The sequence below is a fragment of the Tupaia chinensis genome, unplaced genomic scaffold (genome assembly GCF_000334495.1).
Source record: "Tupaia chinensis unplaced genomic scaffold, TupChi_1.0 Scaffold000259_1, whole genome shotgun sequence".
Lineage (NCBI taxonomy): Eukaryota > Metazoa > Chordata > Mammalia > Scandentia > Tupaiidae > Tupaia > Tupaia belangeri.
Genome location: NW_006159739.1, coordinates 1703914 through 1721743, shown reverse-complemented (window position 1 = coordinate 1721743; position 17830 = coordinate 1703914). Strand labels below are relative to the sequence as shown.

Genomic DNA, 17830 nt, shown 5'->3' with positions numbered 1-17830 from the left:
AGGGAGGGCGTCTGACGTACATCCGTCCACCGTGCCGTGGCCATCACTGTTAAGGCCGACGACGCCGTCCCGGAAGGAGTCCCGTACGCGGTAGTGTTTCCGGTTACAAGGTGGTAGCCTGAGCAGTTTGGTGAGATTTCCCCTACTTTTCTCTATCCCTGGTGGTGTTGTGTGGCTTAGTTTTGTTTCGTTAGGTTTAGTTTTGGTTTAACCTGGATGTGACGCATTAGAGGACCCTACAGAAACAGGTCTCAAAGCGTTCTAAAATGGCGAACCGTACGGTGAAAGATGCACACAGCATCCACGGCACCAACCCTCAGTATCTGGTGGAGAAGATTATTCGGACGCGAATTTATGAGTCCAAGTACTGGAAAGAAGAGTGCTTTGGGCTTACAGGTGAGCAGGAGCGCGCTAACTGGCCGTGGGTAGGACTAGCTCCAGAGGGTGGGACTGGAGAATAGTATGTGAGTCGTTCAGAAAAATCTGAGTGCCTACTTCGTAGTCTTGTGCACAGATGAAGACATCTGTGTCTAGGAGACAGATAAATCTGATAGGGTCTTACTCTAAAGGATGTCGCATTTGTGTTCCTTGAGTCATTTCATGTTGGGTGATAGCCTAGTGCATTCCAAACTGTTAAGCTCAGGGATACGGATATAACTTCTTGACATAACTTCTCGGAAGTCTTAAAAGAGTATCAGGGGGCCAGCAGGTGGCCTGGTGGTTAAGGTGCTGGGCTCCCACATGGCTCAGCGTGGTTCGAGGCCGGACCTGGCTGCTTGAAAAATCATACCCGGCGCGTGTGCGTGATCCCAAAATCTCAGGAAGAGAAGGGATTGCGGAGTGGCCATCCCACCTAAGGGGGAGTGATTTCTCACTTTACCTCCCACTCCATCTTTCTGGTAAGGGTGAGTGCAGGCACTCTATTGTCAAAACCTTAAAAATAAATAATAAAAGGGACATCAAGATGCCCAAAAACAAAGTTAATGGTTTTACTATCCTTAAATCCAAGCCAGTTCTGGTTAGCCCTAATATAAATATCAGGGTGGTTTTTTGTTTTGTTTTGTTTTTTAGAGTTATTCTATTTAACTTTATTTATTTAAACTTGACCAGAGAGGTGGAGATTGAGGGAGAGAGAGAGAGAGAGAGACACCAAGTCTGAGACTTGAACCGTGGCTGGTCATATGGGAGTACAGCCCCCTTAGCCACTGCCACCTGCTGGCCCCTAAATCTCAGTTCTTAAGAGTAGTCTTCTTCTGGGGGCCATCAGGTGCTGTGGTGGTTAAGGCACTGGACTCCCACATGGGTGACAGTGGTTTGAAGCCCCGATCTGGCAACTTGGTTTCTCACTTGCCCGTTCTCTTTCTGTTTCTCTATTATGACTACCACAAGTTAAAATTAATAATAGATAAACAATTCTTTTTTTCAAAGAATTATTTATTTATTTAATTCCATTTGTTGTTGTTATTATTTCTTTAATTTTACCAGAGACAGCGAGAAAGAGAGAAAGGGAAAGTGAGGAAGCAAGCTGTCACCTCCAGGACCACGGTCAGGCCGGGTGGAGTCCATCACCCTTAACCACTACACCACCTGCTGGAAAAGAGTCATGTCTGGTCCTTGTTGCCATTGTGGTTTTCAAACCATTTCCTGCACCATACTGGGTGTATGGACCTTGAGTTCAAGTCACATAACCTTTCTTATTCCCTCATTTTCCTTACCTGGAAGTAGGAACAATGGTAGAACTTTCTTCTTGGCTTGCTGTAAGGATTTAATGTGGTGGTGTGAAATGCCTAGCAGAGTATCTGGCATATAGGATGTCTTCAGTGTATTATTGGCTACGACCATTACTATTAATACACACCTGTTCTTATGTTAAGTTGTTGATGAGTATTTAGATGTTGAACAACAAAATTTAATCTATCTTCACTTCCAACCAGGAAAAGCTTACCCCTAATATGTCTGAGATGTCACTCTGTGGTTTTCTGTTTTTGTTTTTGTTTTTAGCTGAACTTGTAGTTGATAAAGCCATGGAGTTAAGGTTTGTTGGTGGTGTCTATGGTGCCAACATAAAACCAATGCCCTTTCTGTGTTTAACATTGAAGATGCTTCAGATTCAACCAGAAAAGGATATAATTGTGGAGTTTATAAAAAATGAAGATTTTAAGTGAGTACAATGTTAGCTAATATAGATAGTTCAGTTTCAGTGGTTCAGAGTTGGGCTTTGGTTATAAAGAGTGAACACAATGTGTATCATTTTTAGTTCCACTGTAGGTTTTTGCCCTTGAGCCCTTGAGTTCCTATTTTTATCTGCTCTGATAATGCTAATCTACTTTATTTTTTCAGTCATGGTGATTTTTCCACCAAAAAAGATTTCACAAATCTACTGAACACATAATAAGTAGAAATGAGTGCATGGTATGTTGGTATAAAGGGTGAAGAAAACCAACAGAGGGTGTAAAAAAACAATGTGTTGCCTCTGGGGGCATGTTTAGACTTTGTTACTCTGACAGTGACCTTGGAGAAACTTAATTTTCTAAGCTTTATTTTCTTGATCTGTAAAATGGGCATAAAAATACCTACTCAGCTTTGGTAAGAAATTTTAAAACTATTCAATATAACACATGCAAACCTCTCAACACAGTGCCCGTTGCATGGTAAATACCTTAAAAAGTCAGCTTTTCTTACTATTTTATTATCCATTTTCACAGATAAGCGTAGAAGACAAACATAATAAGACCTGGTTGTATACCATACTTTGTTCTGAGGACTTTACATATAATAATTCATTTAATCTTGACAATAACTCTGTAAAATGACCCCTATCTTACAAGGGAGGAAACTGAAGCACAGAGATATTAAATAACTTGTCCAAGGTCAAAAAGCTAGTAGATGGCATTAGGCCGGATGGTGGTGCACAGTAAAATGTGATTCTTGCAAGGCTGACTCACATAGCAGGGGCTTCTAGGTTTGCTTCTGGAGACCTCCTTGAGTTTTCCAGGCATGCATGTGCCTATGATCCAGGGCTGGCTAAAACTGGGGGTGGATCATGGCATCAAGACCCATGTTGGGGTGGGGTATGTTTGTGTGTGTGTTTTTCTTTCTTTTTTTCTTACTCATGGGATAAACTGGGAAAAAATAAAAAGCCAGTAAGCAATAAAGCTGGCTTCAGAATCTATTCTTTGTTATACTATTCTGCCTGTCATATAAAGAAACTGTTCAAGTACATTTCAAATGCCTACTAGTTATCCAAGTGAAGATTTGAGTAAGTAGTTGGATGTAGAGGAAAGGGAAAATGAAGAAATCTTATGAAACAATGACTGGAAAATAACTAACTTTTGTTAGGCATTTGCTACATGTTTTATGTTGTACTTCGCATGCTACCCACATTTCTTATGCCAATATATTAGGTAGGATTATCTCCATTTTACAAGGATTGAGAAAACAAACAACCTGGCTGATATCACCAAGTTAGTAAATTATGGAATCAGAATTTGAGCCTAGATGACTGTGACTTTTTTCCAGAACTATCTTTAGTGTCTGTGTAGTTCTTGTATTATTACTAAATATATCTTACATTTTCTGTTGCTAAATGCAATATTTCGTTTGATTTTTAGAATAATTCTTTGAGGTAAATAGTTTTATAGGTGATCTGTCTATAAGTCGAACAGTATGTACCAAGTTCGCACTGCCAGTAGTAGTAGAATGGGGACTTCAACCCAGGTCTCTATGTTTTAGCTATCCTCTTCACCCTTATTCTACCTTAAAAGTTGCAACATTCGTGTCTGCCAGAGAGAAAGAATGTGTTTACTGTTTATGTTCATGAGAAAAGCCAGTTGTAAAACTGAGGAATTTCTTAGTATGGCTTGTTGTTTTACTGTCATCTGTTTGTCAGGTATGTCCGCATGTTGGGGGCACTTTATATGAGGCTGACTGGCACTGCAATTGATTGTTACAAGTACTTAGAACCCTTATATAACGACTATAGAAAGATCAAGAGCCAGAACCGAAATGGGGGTGAGTATGATGCTTAGTTATTCCAAAGCTACTTTTTGTTTTATTTTATTTTATTATTTTTTATTTTATGAGAGACTTTTGTTACAAGGTGCATGCACCTGCCAGAGAGACAGGCAAAAAACGAGACATTGCCCTTCAGGGGATGACCATGCCTCAATCCCTTCTCCTCCATTCTCCTTTTGGAATTTTGGGCACACACACACACACACACACACACACACACTCAGCCTGAGTCTTAAGCTGCCACGTCCGGTACTTGAACCACAGTCGACTATATGGGAGTCCAGGGACATAACGATTATGCCATCTGCTGGTCTCTCAAAGCTACTTTTTATTGTATCAGTATTTACTCTCACATTGTCACATACACTGTGAATGCTTCTCTTCATCTGCATTGACTGTCTTTATCCAGGTCCCCCATCTCCCTCTTGGGAAAAATTTAGTCTGCTAGTTTCTTGTTAACTTTTCCCAGTCTGCCCCATCTGCCTCTCTTTCCAACTGCTTCTTATATCATGTGCTCCCTCCACCTGTGCTGTATCCTACAAGATCCATCTAGCTCCATAACAGCTTCTCTATAAAAGCCTTCTCTAGCCCTTCTAGACCAAGTCTGTTTGCTTTACATTCTATCTACTGGGTTCTCCTCTAACACTGTACTTTAATACTGTAGTGTATAGACTAAGAGTCTATTTAGCAATCTGTTAATCTTATTTAGGAATCACACTGGAAAATAGTAAGTATATTCAAGAGGGTCAGCTCCACACCTTTACCAAAAGATACTTTCTGTGCTAAAGACAGTAACAGGAGATAAAGATGAGTAGGGATTCAGAGTAATTCCAGAAGATCTTACTTACCTAATGTCAGTGTCATAACAGAAGATAGTAACATTTACCATTCCCCTTTCCACATGTATTATTAAATAGGGTAAGAATTTCATGTTGGGAACGAGCAGATGGTATAATGGTTATATCACTGGGCTTCCACGTGGCCGACTGTGGTTCAAGTACGGGACCTGTGGGCTTGAAACTCACAGAGTGTATGTATGTGTATCCAAAATCCTTAGAGGAGAATAGAGGAGAAGGGATCGAGGCATTGCCATCCCTCTAGGGGGTGATTTCTTTCTCACTTTCTGTCTCTGTCTCTCTAATGGGCCCACACTCCCTAAAGCAAAAATCTTTCTCTTAAAAAAAAAAAAGGAATTTCCCATTTTGTTTTTTTTTTTTTTTTTTTGGTATAGGGCACGTGCGCTCACCAGACAGACAGAGACAGAGAGATAGAAAGCGAGAAATCACCCACAGAGGGAAATGGCCATGCTGCAATCCATTCTCCTCCATTCTCCTCTCGGGCTCTTGGGCATGCACGCACACGCGCCCGGCGTGAGTTTTAAGCCACCGGATCTGGGACGCGAACCGCGGTCAACTACGTGGGAGTCTAGCGACATGGCCATTACGCTAACTGCTAGTCCCCACATTGTACTTTAAACTACATTAAATTGTTGATTTATTCATTGAATAAATATATATATTTCATATATACTTATTTAATTTTTTTTTTCTTTAAATTTTGTATAGCACATGTGTGCTACCAGAGAGAGAAAAAGTAAGAAAGCAAGCTGCCAGATCTGGGACTCGAACCACAGTGGGCAATGTGGGAGTTCAGTGCCTTAACCATCGTGCCACCAGCCAGACCAAAATAAATATTTTATTTGTTTGTTTTGCTCTTGGGCATGTGTGCTTGCCAGAGAGAGAGAGAGAGTGAGAGGGAAAGTGAGAAATCACTCCCTGGGGGAAATGGCCATACTGTAGTCTCTTCTCTCTGGACTTTAGGCACACACCTACACATGCCCAGTGTGATTTTTCAAGCCACTGGATCTGGGATTCGAACTGTGGAATCAAGACATCTGAGATCTAACTGCCTTAACCTCAATGCCACATGGTAGCCTGGATTTTTTTTTTTCCAAATTGCCAAAAGACACGTGTGCTCTACAACAAGGAAAGCATGTGATCAATAACAAGGAAAGAAGCATTGTCATATCCAAATCCTTTCTCCTTTTCTTTATCTTGCTGGGATTTGGGGCATGCATGCACACATGATTAGTGTGCTTTTCAAACCGTTGGAGCCTGGGATTCAGGCTGTGGTCATCTGTTTGTGATCTGGCTGCCTCAAACACTAGGCTATAGGTCCAGCCTGCTAGATATTATGTACCAATGACATGTCAAATTATTGTACTGTATATTAGAAATAACATGGTAAACAAAATGTTCATGGCCATTATGGAATTAACATATTTATGATTATATTATGCTAAATTAAGACACTTTCTCAGCCTGTTAATGGTTAGGGCCAGATAATTTTTTTCATAATTTTTTTTTTTTGAGAGTTTTTTGCTATAGGGCACGTGTGCTCGCCAGAGAGACAGAAAGAGACAGAGAGATAAAAAGCAAGAAATCACCCCCAGGGGGATGGCCATGCCACAGTCCCTTCTCCATTCTCCTCTGGGGATCTCGGGCATGCACATACATGTGTCTGGTGTGAGTTTAAGCCACCAGGTCCAGGACTCAACTGTGATCAACTACATGGGAGTTCAGTGATAGAGCCATTACGCTAACTGCCAGTCCTGGTGTTTTTTCGTAATATTTTTTTAAGAATTACTTATTTAATTTTTTATTTATTCATTTATTTTTTAATTTGACCAAAATGAGACAGAAAAAGAGAGGGAAAGTGAGAAAGCAAGCCACCAGGTCTGGGACTTGAATGGCACTTGGCCATGTGGGAGTTCAGCAACCTGCTGGTCCCAGGGCCAGATAATTCTTCACTGTAAGAGTTGTCCTGTGTATTTTAGGATGTTTAACAGCACCTACCGATTAGATCACCTAAGGAAGTAGTTGAGGGTAGGAAAACATGCAACATTGCTTATGGTTGAAAACCACTGAACTAAGTTAATGCTTCCTATGGAAGTTGTAAAAGTTGTTATTAGAGGTGTCATATAAAATACATGTTCTAGGGACCACAGATGGTGTAATGGTTGTTTTGCTGGACTGCCACATAGTCTAGCGTGGTTTGAGTCTCAGACCCGGCAGTTTAAAACTCATGCTTTCAGGGTGTTTGTGTATGCATGTCCAAAATCCCAAGAGGAGAACGAAGAAGGGATTGTGGCATGGCCATTGTGTCAGAGGATGGAGTGGGGTGATTTCTTGTTTTCCATGCCCAAATAGAAAGATACATGTTCTATGTTCAGAAACATTGTGAGTTCATATGAGAAGTTACATTTGAGTCATAGGATCTATTCAAGATTACACCTACATATTTTAGGACTCTTTGTATTTGCTTTTGTGTTTGTCTCTCATGCTAATTGGGACACCCTCATTTATTCTTTAATTTCTTCTAAGAGGCCTGGTACATAGAGAGCCTCATATAAACTCTTAAGCTTCTTTTGCTTTTTTTTTTTTTTTGAGAGGTTTTCACTATAGGGCACGTGCACTCGCCAGACAGAGAGAGACATAGTGACAGAAAGCGAGAAATCACCCCCCAGGGGGGATGGTCACGCCACAATCCCTTCTCCATTCTCCTCTTGGGATCTTGGGCACGCACGCACACGTGCCTGGCGAGAGTTCCAAGCCACCGGGTCCGGGACACGAACCACGGTCAACTACGTGGGAATCCAGCAACATAGCCATTACGCTAACTGCTGGTTCCCAGCTTCTTTTGCTTTTTTGGCTATCTAAATCTGTTAATTTTAGATTGTTTGAGCTTATGATTTTCTTCTTTCAGAGTTTGAACTGATGCATGTAGATGAATTTATTGATGAATTACTGCATAGTGAGAGAGTCTGTGATATTATTCTGCCCCGGTTACAGGTAAGAAATAAGATTCTCTTATCAGAGTCACCCTTCTCACCCAGGATAGGCAGATAGACAGGTGCACATGCACATTAAAATATTGAAGCCCGGGGATCTTCTGGGCCTTTTAGTAAGTAATCTTCATGGGGTCAGCCCATGACCTGGTAGTTAAGGTAGCCAGTCACACACTTTGAGTCTTCTACCTGGTGGCTTCAGTAAACATGCTGGTTCTATGTGCATGCATCTCCAAAACATGGGATAAATGGAGGAGCTGGGATTGTGGCATGACCATGCCCCATAGAAAGTGTGCTCTCATTTTATTTCTCTCTTCCTGGTGAGCACATGTGTCCTCTGACCAAAAGAAAAAAGTTTCTCAGCTTCTTATAAGAAGTAGTCTTTATGTGTATGAGAAAAGTAGACAATTGAGAGTGAAAGGAAAACAGATCAAGTGTTTGAAGGGTAGTGCTTTAAAAGTGTATAATTAACACAAAACTTTTTCTTTAAGTTGGTATCTCAAAGACAACATAGCTAAAATAGTCTTTAAACTTTTTGAGTGGCTTTTTTCAAATTGATCTTCATATAAAAAGCCATAAGAAGTAGGCTGACCACATATCCACATAGTGGTTAAGGGAGTCACATTGCACTTGGGTGACCATGGTTTGAATTCTGACAGGGTGGATAAATAAAGAAGAGATTATGGGACCATGCCCCATTGGGGGTGTGTGTGTGTTTCTCTTTCTGTCTGTCTAGCCAATGTGCACACCCTCTGGTAATTAAAAAGTAAGTAAATAAAATACATAAGAGGGCCAGAAGGGAGACTGAATTACTAAATTCTTTTTTTTTTTTTTTTTGAGAGGTTTTTGCAATAGGGCACATGCGCTCGCCAGCCAGACAGAGAGAGATAGCGAGAAATCACCCCCCCCCCGGGGGGATGGCCACGCCACAATCCCTTCTCCTCCTTTCTCCTCTTGGGATCTTGGGCATGCACGCACACACGCCTGGCGTGAGTTTAAGCCACCAGGTCCAGGACTCGAACCATGGTTGACTACATGGGAGTCCAGTGACATAGCCATTATGCTAACTGCTGGTCCTGCCATATTTTAATGTCAAGTGTCTTAACCACTATGCCGTCTGCCAACCCCTATTTGGCATTTTTTTTTTTAATTATTTAATTTTATTTATTAAATTTTACCAGGCGGTTGGGGAGAGAGCAGGAAAGGGAGAAGGCAAGCCTCCAGGTCCAGGACTTGAACCATGGTTGGCCATGTGGGAGTCCAGCACCTTAACTACCATGCCACCTGCCAGCCCCCCTATTTGGCATTTTTGAACTCCCCTTTTCCTTCCACATTTAAAGAAGTAGTGCTGAGCCATATCCAAAAAGAGACTGGAACTAGGAGATGGGTTGTTTATATCTAGTGTTCAATTCAAAATGCTTGAATTTCAATAGCTCCTTGGATCTTTGGTCTAGGGGAAATTTTGGTGCCATTTTAGAACTGGCCTCTTCTGATAGAACTATTAGTAGTCTCATCCATTGCATTTCTAAGGACATGAAGTCCACATTTTTTATTCTAGGCAATACCTATACTCATTGATGTTCCAGGGACTTTAGAGTATAAGATGACAGAATAGAGCCAAAAGAAAATTGAGGTGTTCTCTTTTGTTTTGATTTATGTTTATAGAGGAATTTAAAAGAGTATATAGGAGCTAGTCCTTTAGTGTAGCAGTTAAGTGCCATGCATAAAAAGCTGGATCCCCTGGGCCAACCCAGTGGTGTTGTAGTTAAGGTGGCTGGATTCCACATGGCTGATTCACAGTTCGAGTCCCAGACCTGGCTACTTGAAAAACACTCCTGGTGCATGTGTGTTCAAAATCTTGAGAGCAGAATGTAGGAGATGAGACTGCAGTATGGCTATACCCCTGGGAGGGTGCTTTCTCACTTACTTTCTTTTTCTCTCTCCTCCCCTCTCCTTCCTCCCTGGAGAGTTTACACACCCTATAGCAGTTATTAAAGAACAAAATAAGGCAAGCAAGCTGGATCCCACATAGCTAACTATAGTTCAAATCTGGACCTCACTGGCTTGAAAATCAAACTGGGTACATGTGTGTGCATGTCCCAAAGATGCAAAAATAGCAGAAAAAGGATTCAGCATGACCATGCGACCTTGAGGGGTGCTTACACTCTCCCTCTCTCACATGTGAGTGAATGCACCAGCTGGCAATTTATGGAAAAAAAAAAAAGAGTGTATAGATTCCAGGCATATTAAACTTGGGAAAATCTTGAACTGTCTTTGAAGTGAATTTGCTTAGCTATTGTTCCATGGCTCTTTATCAATCTCAAAGGATGAATTTTGGGGCTTCAGGATATAAAAGACATGACAGTAACTTCTCATTATGTTCTCTGCAGAAACGCTATGTGCTTGAGGAAGCTGAGCAACTGGAGCCTCGAGTAAGTGCTCTAGAAGAAGACATGGATGATGTGGAGTCCAGTGAAGAAGAGGAAGAGGAGGATGAGAAGGTCAGGCACTTGAGAGATGAAGGGATGAGGGAGGTATAATTATAAAGGCTGGGAATGTTCTTTTTTTGGTTTTGACTTTAAACTTCATTTAACCAAAAAAAAAAAAAAAACCACAATTTTTTTTTTTTATTAAAAGTGAGAGCTTGGGACCAGCAGTTAGCATAATGGCTATGTCGCTGGACTCCCATGTAGTTGACCATGGTTTGAGTCCCAGACCCAGTGACTTACACTCATGCCGGGCACATGTGCCTGCATGCCCAAGAAGAATGGAGGAGAAGGGATTGTGACATGGCCATCCCCCTGCATGATGATTTCTTACTTTTTCTCTCTCTCTCTTTCTGGTGAGTGCATGCGTCCTATAGCAAAAACCTTCCCCCCCCCCAAAAAAAAAAATGAGAGCTTTAGAGTCCTATAAACCAGTTCTGCTATTTAGTAGTGGTATAATCTTGTGTAAATTATTCAGCCTTGGTTTTCTCCTGCAAAGCAAAGATAATGGTACTTTTCTCTTAACATTAATCCAAGTGTTGCATGAGATAATAAAGCCCTTAGCATAGAATTGGCACATTATAGTTGCCTATTAATGGTAGCTACTAAAATAAATAGTTTGGGGAACAACACTTTTAATAATTGAATCTGTCCTTAGGAATAAGCCTAGTTCAGGAGGAGAAATGCCTAGTACCTAGTCATATTCTTTTAGTACTAGCTATGATGCTGAAAAATTGAAAATTACCAACCTGCCCAGCTAAAAGGAAACAGTCAACAAAAAGCAACTCAACAGACCTTAGGAGGCCTTTGAAACTATTATAGAAGGCATATGATAATTTGGAAAATGCTTATATTAAAGTAGATCTAAAATACTTGTGATTAAAATTGTATGTAACAATATATACACAGAAAAAGGCTAGAGGGAACTAGAAGAAATTTTAACCTAGAATTGATTTTCATGTCTAGGTTGAAGTAGGTAGGGTTCTAATTTTATTCTTCCTCAATATGGATAACCAGTGGTCTCACACTACGTTTTAAAAATTCCATTCAGATGGTGTAATGGTTACATTTCTGGACTCCCACATGACCAACCACCGTTCAAGTCCTGGACCTAGTGGCTTGAAACTCAAGCCAGGCATGTGTGTTTGTGTGTGTGAGTGCCCCAATCCCAAGAGAATAAGGGAGGAGAAGGGATTGCAGCATGGCCATCCCCCCGGGGAGTGATTCCTTGGTTTCTATCTCTGTGTCTCTCTGGAAAGCACACACACCCTATTGCAAAAATCTCTCTTAAAAAAAGAGAGAGAGAGAAATCATTCTGAAAAGCATTCAGTTTTTCATAGGTTATGTTTCCATAGGGAAAACAAGATAAATAATTAATTTTTCCCCCTTTATTAATGTTTAATGAGTAGGTTCCATAGTATCCTCCTATGGTGATGAATGTTCTTTTGTCTTTGGTGACACCGTGAACTTGTGGATTTAAGCGTATTTGGGACCCATTCTGTGAGTTGATAATAAAGGTAGTCAGATCTCACATGGTTGATTTGTGTGCAGTTTAAGTCTAGACACCATGCCAGGATGTATGTACTCAAAATCCCAAAAAGGGAGGAACAGAGAAAAGAAAGGAGTATGGGGGCTAGCAGGTATGGCATGGTGGTTAAAGGTGTTGGACTCCCACATGGCCAGCTGCGATTCAAGTCCCAGATCTGGCGGCTTGCTTTCTCACTAACTAACTAACTAAATAAATAAATAATAAATTTAAATAAAAACAATTTTAAAAAGGATTATGTGGGACCACGCCCCATTGCAGGAGTGGATCCCATTAGCTTGACTCTCTGAGACTTTTTGATACATAGTCTCTGATAGCGTCCTTGTTTCCTTGAATGATAGTAGGTTCTAGTCATGTCTTGTAGATGTAGAATTAGCTATTGTTCCCTAAGTTTCTTTTAATGGGAATTATATATTATAGTTACCACAGTTTAGGCATTGTAAGTGCTAATTGCTAACAGGTTATTTAGAATTGAGAGGTTTTTACATTTGACAGAGCTAGGGGGAAAATTTTTTTTGAGTATTAAAATACCCCATGAGTTTGGACTTAACCTGACTGGTTTACATTTGCATCTCTCTTTTACACTGGAAATCCAATTTCTTAGGGAGATCAACTTTGTCACTACACTCACATAGTCCCAGTATAATGATAGGATGATAATGAGATTGTATAGAAACAATTTCTTTCTTTTCTTTTTGTCTTTATAGGGTTATCCCTATATGTAGTTACTCACTTGGCAATAGACTTTGGGACAGGGTGGGCAGGGGAGTATAATCAGTGTTCTTAGTTGGTTCTCTAAAATCCTGTACCGATCATTGTCCCATCTATCTTGTTTCTAATAGCATCACCTGACCATCGCCGGAGAAGCTACCGAGACTTGGATAAGCCCCGCCGTTCTCCCACGCTACGCTATAGGAGAAGTAGAAGCCGGTCTCCCAGAAGGTCAGGTCCTTGTCATTGGCCTCTTCCAAGGAGACTTTGAGCTAATAGCTTAGAAGTTTGGATTTCAGAGAAAGAAAAAGGCTACTCTATGGAAAATGTTCGCTTGATGTATTAGTTATGCATTGCTGCAAAAACAGCCACCCACAAAACCTCAATGGTTGATGACACTGTTTCTTCAGTTCATAAGTGTACAGTTAAGTTACTTAAGGTGGGCTTGGAAAGGTAGGTTTTGAAATATAAACTACATTTGCTCACCTGTTTTGCAGACAAATGTCTGTTGGCTGGCATAGGGTGGCCTTGGCTGGAATGACTAAGTTGGGCATGTTCTCTTACACTGGTAGAATTCAAATGCAGACAGGCCAAACCATAGAAGTTTTTCCAGTATCAGCTTGAATGACCTCTGCAGATATCCCATTGGTCAAAGCAAGTTACATGGCCAATTCCAGAGTTAAGGTTAGGTGCTACAGAGTTACATGACAAAGAACATGGATACAGAGAAGGGTAAACAAGAATTGGGGCCATTTTTGCAATCTACAACATTCTGTGCGCCAATATAGACCCTCCTCTTTACTCTCTTTTCTTTCTCTGTAGGCGGAGCCGATCTCCCAAAAGGAGAAGGTAGACTTTCTGTCATTTGTTATGAAGAGTAAAGTTTTGGGTAGAGGTAGGGGTTTGGGGTAGGGATCTGTTGCCAAACAGATCTGGTAGTCTCACCATTCTTTTCCATAGTCCCTCACCTCGCCGAGAAAGACATCGGAGCAAGAGTCCAAGACGTCACCGCAGCAGGTCCCGAGATCGACGGCACAGATCCCGCTCCAAATCCCCAGGTATAGAATTTGGGCCTTTTGCCACTGGTTGTCTTAACAAAGAAATAAAGGCAGAGCAGTGAGTCGCCTGATTGTACTGTTGCCTAGCAGGAAAAGAAATGGAAGTGGAATTTGAAAATTAGGGTTTTCATTTCATTGACTCTCATAAGTTTCACTGCTATAATAGAAATATGGAAATGAAACCTGATAAAGTAGTGATAAAAATCCAATGTGATATTTGTGAAATTTGCCATAGAGACCTCATGTTTGTGGTATTACTACTTTCACACACATCTCAGTTCAGACAGGTGTTTCCATCAAGAGTTATTCCCAGTGTAGGCCAAAAAATATTCAGCCAATAGGAGAAATTGGAGAAGGGGAGAACCATACTTTAAGAGAAGGAAGATGGGGGAAATATATATATATTGCCATAGGGTATGTGCACTCACTAGAGAAAGAGAGAGAAAAGGAAAGTGAGGAAATCCCTCCCTCAAGGGGAGGGCCGTGCTGCATTCCTTCTTCCTCCATTCTCCTCTTGGGATTTTGGGCATGCACATGTTTGCCCAGCTTGATTTTCAATCCACTAGGTCCAGGACTTGAACCGCGGTCAACTATGTGGGAGTTCAGCACCTTAAACATCACAGCACCTGCTGACCCCAGGAAGGTAGAATCTTACTGGTCTTGTCTTTCCCAGGTCATCACCGTAGTCACAGACACAGAAGCCACTCAAAGTCTCCTGAAAGGTATGGATTGATCTCATGAGGGGGCGACTTCAGAATGTTTGTGGACAAATTGAATCATTTTCATTTTAAACAAAAAAATTGAAATCCATGCTGTTTCTTTATAGAACACACTTTCTATGAATTGACCCCTGATATTTTTTCTTTTTTAACACTACCATATTGAATGGCAGCTATTAATTTATTTTTTAATTTAACCATAGAGGGACAGAGTAAGAGAGAGGGAGAGCAAGAAATCAAGCTGCTGGGTCTGGGATTCAAACCACGGTCGGCCATGTGGGAGCCCAGTGCTCTTAACCACACCATCTGCCAGCCCCAGCCCCTGGTATTTTAACTCTTTACTCAGGAATTTAAGTCTTAATTACAAGTAAGTTGGATCTAAAATTCTGTTTTGATGGGGATGTTAGGACTTTATTACAAATCAAAATAGTCTGTTCTGAAAGTACTAGGATTATGTGTTTTGTGTGTGTGTGTGTGTTTAATTTCTTTTAATATGGCACATGTGCTCTCTGGAGACAGAAAGTAAGAAAGCAGAAAGCACTCCCAGGGGGCGTGTGTGTGACTATACTGTTATTCTTTCTCCTTTCTTCTCTCAAGACTTTGAGGAGGTATGCACGGGCTCGTGCGAGCACGCGCATGCTCGCACCCACGCCCACTCCCACCACACACACAGCATTTTTTTAAGCCATGGGGCCCAGGACTTGAACCACATAGTTGGCCATGTGGGATCCAGCTGCCTTAACCACACTACCACCTGGCTGGCCCTTGTTTTTCTTTACAGGGGTTACCAGTTTGCAAAATGGATACACTTTAAGTCATCTTGGGTCTTAGTTTCACCTTTTAAAACTTGACCTTGAAAAAGTCACTTTGATTCAATAAGCTTTCACTAGAAACCCCTGTAAACAGTATACTTGTAGGTGCACTCTTAACCTCTCAGAGGTTGTTAATTTTGGATAGTAATGCCTTACTCAAGAGTATTGCTCTGAGACTTAAAAAACACAAAGCACATTTAATTGTCTTCATTCCTGTCAGTGTTAGAATACTATGGTCTCTCAAAAGTGTTTGTCCAGCTCCTTAATTTAATGATTTGTGTTTCCATTTCAGGTCTAGGAAAGGCCACAAGAAGAGCCGGAGGGGGAATGAATAATGGACTCAATTTGATTTTAGCCCAAATGATGTCCAATGAATATGAGGGTAACTGTCTATATAGAATTAAGATCTACTCAGGCAGCTATATTTTGATTTTTCATATCGTTTCTCCACTTTCATTTTAAATGAAAGAGGTGCCGAGTTTTGTATCTCTTTTTGAATTATAGTCAACACTTTTGAAGGATCATGAAATTTCCTAAGGTCATTTTTGACCCAACCAACCTTGACTGTATTCAAACTTAGGAGGGTAGGAAGTTGGGGGTGGGGGGCAAGGAAACATGAATAACAGGGAAAGGATGTCACTGTATGTTGACCCTTTCCATTTTTGCTATTAAACCTGACAAACCTATTTCTCGTTTTTCTGTAGTTTGCTCTGCATTGGAATTTCTTTGAGAATTTTGGGATTTGTGCTCCTGCTAGTATTCAAATATCAAATAAGTAAAAACATAGTTTTTTACAGAAATAGTAGTAATAAACATGAAAAGAGTATGGTTAGGAGCAGTTTTATAAGAACAGAAGGCATTCAGACATAAGGTTTCTGGATCAATTAATCCAGTTTCACTGAGTAGTTCAACAGAGAGTAGCGCATATAACCTTTACACAACACATCCTTACATGATGCCATTTGTTCTTCCTCACAAGCCCTGAATTTCAGTTTAAGGTGTTCAGCCTTTATCCAATGACCACTGACATTATTTAAGCTCAATGAGTAGCAGTAAGACAACAGGATTGAGAAAGGTTAAGATGGTGAGGAAATTATCTACTACTTATGGTTTTGACTTGAGTTGTTGGATAGCAGTACCATTCACATCATCAGAAAATATAGCAGGAAGAGATAGATTTAAGAGGAGCAGTGAGCAAGAGGTTTATGGTAGTAGTGAGAATGATGAACTGAATTTAAGAAGCTTAATTTTACATGGTTATGGCATAGCTACTGATAAAGCCTAGACAGTTGCAATAGGGGCTAGAGTTTAGCATAGAAATCTAGGCTGGGGGACCAGCAGATGGGGTAATGGTTGCGACACTGGACTCCCACATGGCCAGCCATGGTTAGAGTTCCAGACATGGAGGCTTGAAAATCACACTTGGGTGTGGGTGTGTGCGTGCACGTAACCAAGATCCCAAGAGGAGAATGGTAAAGAGATTGTGGCATGACAGTCCTTTTTGGGGGGTGGTTTCTTGCTTTCTGTCTCTCTGGCAAGTGCATGTACCCTATAGCAAAAATCTCTTAAAAAAAGAAATGTATAAGATGCAGGTGAGACTATTTAGGAATGTATGTTTGTATGTGAAAAGCAAACAATAGGTGCTGGCAGGTGGTGTGGTGGTTGGGATGTTGGACCTCCCACATGGCCAACCATGGTTTAAGTCTCGGACCTGGAGGCTTGCTTTCTCACTTTCCCTCTTTCTCTCACACTGTCCGTCTCTGGTCAAACTGAAATAAATACGAGACCAGCAGTTGGTGTAATGGCTGTGTTGGACTCCCATGTGGTCGACTGCAGTTTGAATCCTGGACCCAGTGGTTTGAACTCATGCCAGGCGCGTGTGTGTGTGTGTGCCCAGGATCCCAAGAGGAGAATGGAGGAGAAGGGATTGCAGTGTGGCCGTCTCCCCCTGGGGGGTGATTTCTCATTTTCTGTCTCTGTCTCTTTCTGGTGAGCGCACGCGCCCTATAGTGAAAACCTCTCCAAAAAAAAAAAAAAAAAACCTGAAATAAAGACGAAAAGAAGTTAAATTATTTTAAAAAAGAAAAAAAGAAAGCAAACAATAGAACCATAGGACATCAACAAGCAATGGTGATAAGCGGTGATAACAGGTCACCTATTAAAAACTGGAACAAACAAATTGGAAAGGTACTATCAAAATAAGTCAAAGCAGCCAAGGGTCTAAGATGCAGAAGCAGGGGCTGGCAAGTGGCATGGTGGTTAAGGGCGATGGACTCCCACATGACAGACCACGATTTGAGTAGTTCGCTTTCTCACTTTCTCTCTCTGTCCCTCTATGGTCAAATTAAAACAAATTTTAAAAAGATAAATAATTTTTTAAAAATGCAGAAGCAAAGTAAGGACTAAATAAAGCCTCCATGGGCATTGACAGTCGAGAGCATTAGCATCTTTACTAGATGAGTACCTTTTACCTATACTTAGATTTCCTCCTTTAAAAAGTCAAGTGATTGAGGCTAGCAGGTGGCTTAGTGGTTAAGGTGTTGGATTCCCACGTGGCCACCCACAGTTCAAGTCCTGGACCCAGTGTCTTAAAAATCATGCCTGTGTGTGCATGCCCAAAATCAGAGAAGGGATTGT

At 41.0% G+C, this 17830-nt stretch overlaps 1 protein-coding gene across 1 annotated transcript; it reads left to right on the top strand.

The window, feature by feature from the left end:
• Positions 1-41: 41 nt before the first annotated feature.
• Positions 42-15888, top strand: PRPF38A (pre-mRNA processing factor 38A). Its single transcript, XM_027772235.1, has 10 exons — positions 42-396; positions 2002-2161; positions 3890-4011; positions 7780-7865; positions 10252-10370; positions 12731-12835; positions 13427-13453; positions 13565-13662; positions 14336-14384; positions 15486-15888. The coding sequence occupies exons 1-10, from the start codon at positions 267-269 to the stop codon at positions 15526-15528; spliced, it is 939 nt and encodes a 312-aa protein (XP_027628036.1). The 5' UTR covers positions 42-266; the 3' UTR covers positions 15529-15888.
• The last annotated feature ends 1942 nt before the right edge of the window (positions 15889-17830 follow it).